Source organism: Arachis hypogaea, chromosome 14 (assembly GCF_003086295.3).
Source record: "Arachis hypogaea cultivar Tifrunner chromosome 14, arahy.Tifrunner.gnm2.J5K5, whole genome shotgun sequence".
Lineage (NCBI taxonomy): Eukaryota > Viridiplantae > Streptophyta > Magnoliopsida > Fabales > Fabaceae > Arachis > Arachis hypogaea.
In genome coordinates, this window is record NC_092049.1 from 124,204,198 (window position 1) to 124,213,486 (window position 9,289).

At 33.4% G+C, this 9,289-nt stretch overlaps 1 protein-coding gene across 1 annotated transcript; it reads right to left on the minus strand.

The window, feature by feature from the left end:
* Positions 1 to 5,152, minus strand: LOC112743962 (polygalacturonate 4-alpha-galacturonosyltransferase). The gene is made up of 10 exons (XM_025793406.3): positions 4,803 to 5,152; positions 3,517 to 3,551; positions 3,345 to 3,404; positions 3,114 to 3,239; positions 2,958 to 3,021; positions 2,831 to 2,877; positions 2,186 to 2,520; positions 1,723 to 2,080; positions 953 to 1,534; positions 1 to 676 (listed from the first exon to the last, which is right to left on the minus strand). Exons 1-10 carry the CDS (start codon positions 4,921 to 4,923, stop codon positions 401 to 403), a joined length of 2,004 nt encoding a protein of 667 aa, XP_025649191.1. The 5' UTR covers positions 4,924 to 5,152; the 3' UTR covers positions 1 to 400.
* Between the last annotated feature and the right edge of the window lie 4,137 nt (positions 5,153 to 9,289).

Genomic DNA, 9,289 nt, shown 5'->3' on the forward strand with positions numbered 1-9,289 from the left:
TTTCTTAGAACAGAAACAAGAAAGCTATTATTGAAAGAATACACAAAAATTGTTATTCAATTTGTGGTCCAGTCTTTAGCATCGGAAGTATTGTACAATGAAGAGCTTTTTTTCTCTAATTTCTGGTAAACAAGGTATACTGTTTTATGTACCTTGCATTTGAAACTAGTGAGGGTAGTGTGAACAAATTAAATGAATGTTAAGGCCAAAAAAGAAGAACAAATATCAATGAAGTGGGAAAGAGATATAGGGGTAAATACAACACAAGCAATGACCATATCCCTTCCAAGACAAATTTTGATCATTCTAGTAAGGCACTTCAAATTGAAATTGCCAAAGCTAGAAAGTGTAAAGGGATGAGGGGGGGAAAAAGGGTGCTCCCTATACTTAGTTATCAGGATCATTCAGTTAGCTTACAGTTTCTAAGATAGGGATGATCATACTTGACATATTTGGTCCAATACGACCGGTATTTTGTCATGGCTATCTCTAGCCATGGCTTCATATTACCATTGTAGTGAATAACTGCAGCATTGTCGATCTCAGATTTATCTACACTTGGATTGTAACCTAAACCAAGTACGTGCCATGATTTGTTTAGTGGATGCGTCAATCCATAGAATGTCATTAGACCTGGAGGTAATGTCCCCAGCTTCCATAACACCCTATCTTCATTCTGGAATCAAACAGGAAAAGAAAAGGGTTAGTGAAAGATCATTTGTGCTAAATTGCTACTACCTAAGCGTCAATTAAGCCAAAAATAACTTGAAATAAGTTTTATACAATTTACTAAGTAGGTCAACTCTATCCAAACAATATAATTCTTTTTTATAGTTGTGTATTCTTAATTTCTTAGTATGTGATTACTAAAACTTTAAAGGACGCTTATTCAAGAAAAGGAGTCATATATTTGAGACACGATATAAACCAATGTTTGTGTTACAGTTCTCACCATATTCTGCCACTTGTGATATATGCCGGTAATATCCTTCTTTTTCCACTCCTTTAAATCAAACATGTTCATTCCATAAGCCCAACCACAGGCATTGGGATCAAAATTTTTCGCAATATGAGGATTTGAAAAGTTAAGATACTTGTCGAAACGGTGAAAACTCTCCCCACATGTTTCAACGGCACCATTTACTTTTCCATGAAGATTCACGGCCCATAATCCTGTCAAATCCTTCTGGACAATAATGTCATCATCAAGAAAAAGAATCTTATCCAATTTTGGATAAACTTGCGGAAGATAGAACCTAAGATGGTTGAGCATTGAGAGATATTTCGGGTTTCTGTACTTCAGATTAGAGGAACCACCGGATGTTGGATGGCCTGCCTTGAAATAATACTCTTTCATTGTTGCAGATTCGAGCTGCCTCAAGACAGGGCAGTAAGATGAATTCAACCACTTAAATTCATCAACATTTTCAACATGGATAGTAGCTTTTCCAGGAGGGTTCAACAAAAACCACATGTTCATGGCTCCGAAATTTAGCTTATCAGTAACGAGATGAAAAACATGCTTTGAAGGATCCTGCAACGTTAAAGAAAACAAAGTGAGACAACCCAAGGTTTAAGAATAAAATTTATCAAATCATAGATATAATACTTTTACTTATTATACACTAATATGCATAGTATATACAAATTGTTCATCATCTATTAAAAGATAGGACATGGAAGATGCGCACATCAATGGAATGGCAAAAGACACTCAGTCACCTTTGCATTCATAATAGCTGAGTTGACAACCACTGATGCAGCCAAGACATTGTCCGAGAAAAGGGCATAATGATAAAGATTAGGATTCTCCAAATTCTCACTCTTAGGAAACTTTCTCTTTTCAGGAGAAAGGAGGTAATAATCAATGGTAAGGCGCATCGATAAGCAGTGGATTCCATCAGGTATGGTCTTGGCAGCCAACTGACTGAGGAATGTACTTTGCTTTTTCAGGCCCCTAACTTGCTCATCAGCTGTTTGTAGCATTGCCCTCAATTTCCCAGTGACCAACTTGCAGTCATACAATTGATCTTTTGCTTTAGACAGGACTTGACCCATAGCTTTGATTTTTTCATGTGCACTAGCAAAAATCAAACATTGGATTAGTTAAGCCAACAAACGGGGATAAGGAATACATATACAGATAGGGATACTGCATGGAGAAAAATTACATGTAGCTCCTTACCTTTTAGGTAGATCAGCATCAGTAGTTGCCTCACCTAAATCATGCTGACTCTCTCCAATCCGATTTTGCAGCTCTTGGTACAGGTCAACCTTGTTCTTCATCTTTGCAAGGCTCAAATACACTCTAGCCATAACAATTTGGTCTCGGATCAACCGAATAGTAGAATCGGCATTTTCATTGTCATTTTCTTTCCTCCACATGTTGTATTTACCTAAAACTGCTGAATCTACTGTCTTTGAGCGTTCAATAGCTGAATCTTCAAGTTTTACAATTACTTCATCCTCCAGTTTCACCAACTTAGCAGCACGTTTTTCCTTCCTTTTCTCTATTAAGTGCTGCAGAAAACATATACAAAGAACATGAAACAAGCTTATTTCTGTCATTTTTTGTTGTGTACAAAATAAGGTATCACTCCACAGGTTTAAAAAAATATATATTTTTAAGCCCGACCTGTAGAAATATTTTGGCAATTGGTGTAAATTTTCCAGGTCAAATTTAATTTGGGAAGCACCACTTGAGAAAAATAAGTTTGATGTTATTATATTTAGCCATGAATAACTTTATATGAAAGTATTAATTATATAGTGAAATTGTTGGACTATAAATTTAACAGAGTAAATAAAACAATTCAAGAATGACACTCACCCTTCTGGATAAGTGCACAGGACTAAGAGTCCATTGATCAAGACCAACTACACCAATGAAAAAAGTTGAATGAGAAAGTATATTAAAATACAATATAAGCATATTATCTAATATGATATGATACAACCTGAAGATCTGCCTTCCTTCGCCTCTTGTTTTTCCTGTACACCATGTGTTGTTGGTTGGTTTAGCTTTAATAGGAAAGAGAAAAGATTAATAAGAAAATAAGAACTGCGTTATTATCTTCAACACCGAAAATGAATGTTTCATCTAAGTTCCTAACCTCATAGGTAGCATTTGAAGTCTTTAACCCAGTGATTCTCCATGAAGGTAACAAATTACTTTTTTTGAAATTCTCAAGACTCAAAGGACCCAAATCATCTGTGCTCGATACAATAACATCAAGAGCCTAAAATATAATATTTATTAGAAAGTCAAGAAGTAACCTCTTCCATGGAAAAAGTGAAATGTGAGATATGGAAACAAAGTAAAATATCTAGCAGTTGGTGCTTGCCTCTTTTGAAAAATACAATTTAAGGTCCTGCAGTGTCTGCCATTCTGTCCATTTGGCAACCTGCAATGGCCGGCATCTTTTAAGTCAGATGAATTGAATTTGAAGCATCCAGAAGGCATATGTGTTTTAGTTATGTGACAAATAAACCTAAAAATAGTTAAAAAGAGGTTACCTGTTTACTAGGAACGGTTGACATAACATCTTGATCTGCAAAATATGGATGAAATAATTATATATATATATATAGACTGTGAATTAGACCAGTTAAGCTCATACTCATGTTGAAACTTAAGACGAGAGAAAGTCTTAGAGATTTTGTTAGGGGCTTGGGTATTATGGGGTGCCCAAAGTCTCACATCGAGTTGTATAGGATACTTGATGTTGTATTTAAGGAAAGTGATTCTTCCCCTTAATAGCTAGCTTTTAAGGTGTGGTTTCCCTCTTTCCTTAGATATTTAACAGATTTTAGCCGGGTTTCCATTCTCCTTCAATTGTTTTCTCCTCCCATCGAAAAAATTCTACTGCATTCAATTATCACAACATAAAAGATTCAACAAAGATGAGGACTTGCAGAGTCTACCATCTTCAAGTCCTATAACTTTATAGAGGGAAAAGATACTTAAACTCTTAATTATATTTTACCCGTTATATATTACCATAAAAAAAATCACAACAGTATAAAGAGTACCCAAGTCTCACTAAAATACTGCTCTTCTTTCTCAACAAAATCATTTAAATCAATACAAATACAATACAGAATAGAAAAATACAGGGACAGACTCTTATCTGTTAAAACCTCCTATGACAAGCCCGGGCGAAAGGGGCATTTAATAAAAGTATTTTAAAAAATAGTATATTTGTCATATCTTTCCAAACTTCTAATTACTTTCTAATGACCACAAAATGACAGAGGGAATCGTTGTTCGCACTCATGCTAAAGCCTTAAGGCCCTTAAAACCTACTAAGTACACTGAATCCTTCATCATCAAATCTCAGTAGTAATAACCAGCATGTTCTCTCCAGAAATCAATTTTATTTACCCTTGAACATGATATATAATAATAAGCTTATATCCATAGAACAGAAGACAAGTGCAACATCACCATTGTTCCAAATCTCTTATGTAAAGAATGCTAAAACAACCAAATCAGAGAAAAACAGATGAAATCTAAAAACTACAAAAAGGATATATATATAAAATCCAAAATGATGCAGTAAACAACAGAACAAGTGATAGATCAGTGACACACATCATATTATCACAACTAATAAAGTGCACTATTTTCTCCCTTATGCCACTGCCATGGGGAAGCACAGATCTTGCAATCCTCAAAACACCAAATATAATAGCATCTAAATTTCAAAGGCCATAGAAAGCAATAAATTCGAGAAACAACACACGCAATAACTTCAAAAGAATGAGAATTTAGGAATGCGGGGTTTGAGAGATTGACGAACCGGGAGCATTGTGAAGGCCTCTCGAGAAGAAGAAGAAGAGGAGAGGAGCGAGGAGGCAGATGAGAAGGAACGCGAGAAGTGGGAAACGTGATCCCTTGTTCCCGCTGTTGGTGGACGCCATTGTTGCTTGCTTGTAAGGATCAGACGAAGAAGAAGAAGAAGAATGGGAGAAGCTGGGAAGAGAGAGAAAGTGGCATCTAGAGAGAGAAAGTGATAGAAAGTGTGAGTTAGATGAGATCTGAATCAAAATATGTGAGGGTTTATGGCATAATAATAATTCATTAATTATTCTATTCTTTAGAATTCAATTTACTACTCAAATGAGAATCTCTGTGAGTATTGCTTTACCCTTTTTTTTATTTTACTAATTTTTATTTTATTTTATTTTATTTTATTATATATTTTTCTGTGGAATTTTCTATTAGCAAGTTGCATTATATTATCGTTTTCCATCGCTTTCTCTCTAGCTGTTTCTTTCTATCACTTTCATTTCTCATTTGCATCTATAATCTTTTATTTACAAAAAACTAAAGCTTGGATGGAGTTAAAATAATACCCAACTCATATTGCGAAGAGCGTTTTTTAATTTTTAAATGAAAATAATATATATTTAACTGCTTGTAATAGTATGAGTTCCATTAAATAGAGTAAGGATTTTTTTTAAAAAATACTACATACACACAAAAAATAATAAAACCTCACATACGTATTCTAATCATATTTATAAGTGACAACTCGTCTCCTAATAAAAGTAAAATATCATATCGATCCTTATCTATTTCTCTGTTAAATTTTTTCGTCAAATGATAATAGCACATACAATGCTAATTATAATGCAAATTATATATGTCACTGAACAAATTGTTTACGATACATAGTCTCCTATCTCTCATATTCAAAGACTATGAGAGTTTTAGTTTTGTATTTGAAGATTAAAAGATTAAGAAGTAAGATATTTTAAAAACAAAAAGAAAAAAAATGAGAGAAGTAAAAAATTATGTTTTTCATGATCAAAGTTCTTTTAAAACATTTTAGATATATGAATTTTCTTCTTCTATTCTATTTTTTCTTGCCTTCACATTTTTAGACATTAATTTGAGTTTGTGGCCATACAAAAACAGAGAAATTAAGAGCCTATATGTTGTGTTTTTCTGTTATTTCTTGCATTGAGAAGTAAAACATACTCATATTTTGTCTTCCTGCATTTTGATTTGTCTTACTATATTTTTTTTCTGTTTTTGTATATGAATAAAATGAACATCATCCATTTCATGGGTTCACCAAGGATTGAACTCTTGACTTTTCGGATCTATAGATCTAATACCATGTCATGAAAGTACTCATCCCAAAAACTTAACCTAATAGAAAAATGTAACACTAATGATTATATCTCTAATACTTTCTAAACCTCCATTGTACACATTGTACACAATTTTCATTGGCTCCTTATACTTTCTCATTCTGGTGTGCATATATATTTTTTTATATTAGTAATTTAAATTGATGGACAACATTAAAAAAAAATATTCAAATTGATTTTCAATCAATTTTAATCGTAAATTCTATCTAATCTTTTTTATTTGAAAGGGTAAGGTACTCTTTAAAATAAAAAAAATTGGATAAAATTTACCATTTTAAATTATATATTTTGATCATAATAAATTTTTATTATCTAAAAATTTCTTAACAATATTTATGTGAAAATGATCCATTATTAGTTTAAAAATAACTAATTTATTTTATACTAATAATATTTTTGACACTAAATTGTCTTGTAATAATTTATTAAAATTTATTTGACCACCAAAACCAATAGAACAACTAATCTATCCAATGTGAATAATTTTCCATGAATTAATAAAACTTTATTGGGAACTTATAATTTTTTAGAGATTAATTTGACTGTTTACTCAAAAAATAAATCTGAATAATAATGGTTACCTAAATTTTTTTTGTTGAAGAGAATGAAAAATTTCTTCTAAAAATATTTGTTGAATTATTACACTTTATATATTATGTACTCTTTATGTATTCTCACTAATCGTAAATTCTATCTAATCTTTTTTATTTGAAAGGGTAAGGTACTCTTTAAAATAAAAAAAATTGGATAAAATTTACCATTTTAAATTATATATTTTGATCATAATAAATTTTTATTATCTAAAAATTTCTTAACAATATTTATGTGAAAATGATCCATTATTAGTTTAAAAATAACTAATTTATTTTATACTAATAATATTTTTGACACTAAATTGTCTTGTAATAATTTATTAAAATTTATTTGACCACCAAAAACAATAGAACAACTAATCTATCCAATGTGAATAATTTTCCATGAATTAATAAAACTTTATTGGGAACTTATAATTTTTTAGAGATTAATTTGACTGTTTACTCAAAAAATAAATCAGAATAATAATGGTTACCTAAATTTTTTTTGTTGAAGAGAATGAAAATTTTCTTCTAAAAATATTTGTTGAGTTATTACACTTTATATATTATGTACTCTTTATGTATTCTCACTAAAAAATAATTACAATGGTTAGTCTATTATTGATAAAAAAATAATCTAGCTAACAGAATGAAAAATTTTCTTTAAAAATATTTGTTGAGTTATTACATCTTATATACTATGTACTCTTTATGTACTCTCACTAAAAAATAATTACAATAATAAGCCTATTATTAATAAAAAATAATCTAGATAACAATAATAAAAAAAACAAGGAAGAGTTTTGTACATACGCTGCAGTTAGATCTGAAAATCAGCATCTATAAACGTCGAGAGAATGAAGCGTGCTAACTTGATCTGTTCCTACTAACCTTGTCTAGAAGGCTGAAACAGTACTTCTAAGAATACGTGATCGTTCTAAAAAATAAGCCTATTATTAATAAAAAATAATCTAGGTAATAAAATAAAAAAAATTTTTGAAAAATATTTGTTGAGTTATTACATCTTATATACTATGTACTTTTTATATACTCTCACTAAAAAATAATTACAATAATAAGCCTATTATTAATAAAAAATAATCTAGATAACAATAATAAAATATAACAAGGAAGAGTTTTGTGCATACTGCTGCAGTAGCTCTCGAAAATCAGGATCCATAAATATCGAGACGAAAGCGTAGGAGATTGATCGTGTTCCTACTAACCTCCTCTAGAAATCCGACCTGGCGGGAAGAATGATGGCATGGACAATAGAGCTGTGATTTGAAATACGAGCCCAGACAGGCAATCAAAGCTCAGACGATGGCAGACTTCCTAGTAGAAGTCACAGAAGAGACACCAGACATACCAAACAAACGGTGAAAAATAACGAACACACGGATGAAAATACCGAACACATGGTGGAAACTCCATGTTGACGGAGCGTCCAACCAAACATTCGGAGGGTCCGGAATTATTCTCGAGAACTCGACAAGAGTAGCTTACGAGCAGTCGATTAAGTTCGATTTTCCAATCTCCAACAACCAGACAAAGTACGAAGCGTTGATAGGAGGGTTAATCCTGGCTAAAGAGGTCGGAGCGTCAAGGATAGAAGTTAATAGTAACTCCCAGATCGTCACATCCCAGATAAACGGCACCTAGCAAGCCAGGGACACACTACTACAAAAATACCTAGAAAAGGTAAAAGAACTATGCAAAAGTTTCGAGGAAGTCATAATCCAGCATGTTCCTAGAGAGAGAAACGCCCGAGTCGACCTCCTCTCCAAGCTAGCAAGTACCAAGCCCGGGACGAGAAACAGGTCCCTAATCCAAGGACTAGCAACTGAACCAGCAATCATCTTGTGCGCAACCCAAACGCCAAACCCCCCCCCCTCTTGGATAGACCCTATCCTCCGATACTTAGAGCTTGGCGAAGCTCCCAAGAATGAGAAAGCAGCACAAGCCACCAGAAGGGAAGCCTCCAAGTATGCGATCATACAAGGACAGCTGTACAAACGAGAGCTCCACCAACCCTTACTCAAATGCCTACGCCCCCGACCAAATGGACTACGTCCTAAGCAAAGTCCGTGAGGGGTGTTGTGGTCACCATATCGGAGGAAGGTCGTAAGAAAGATCATCCGAGCAGGGTATAACTGGCCCACAATGATGTCGGACGCCCAGGAGTTCGTCAGGAAATGCAAAAAATGCCAAGAAAATGCCAACTTCCACAAAGCTCCACCTGAAGAACTCAGCTTGATGATGGCACCCCGACCTTTCGCCCAATGGAGAGTCGACCTCTTAGGGCCATTCCCACCTGAGCCAGGACAAGTAAAATACTTGATAGTAGCCATAGACTACTACACCAAATGGGTGGAAGCCGAACCACTTTCTAGCATATCTTCAGCAAATTGTCAAAAATTTATATGGAGGCAAGTAGTCACCAGATTTGGAATCCCAGAAACCGTCATATCGGATAATGGGACACAGTTCACCGACAAGAAGTTCAAGGAATTCCTCAAGGACTAGGAATCAAGCAAAGGTTCTCCTCAGTC

Bases quoted from the DNA above. Each gene is read 5' to 3' on its own strand.
- LOC112743962 (XM_025793406.3), bottom strand. From the start codon at position 4,923: ATGGCGTCCACCAACAGCGGGAACAAGGGATCACGTTTCCCACTTCTC. The intron at 3,240-3,344 runs GCAAGCACCAAC...ATTATATTTTAG, and splicing joins AATTGTATTTTTCAAAAGAG to GCTCTTGATGTTATTGTATC. The intron at 677-952 runs GTGAGAACTGTA...GTTTGATTCCAG, and splicing joins ATCACAAGTGGCAGAATATG to AATGAAGATAGGGTGTTATG.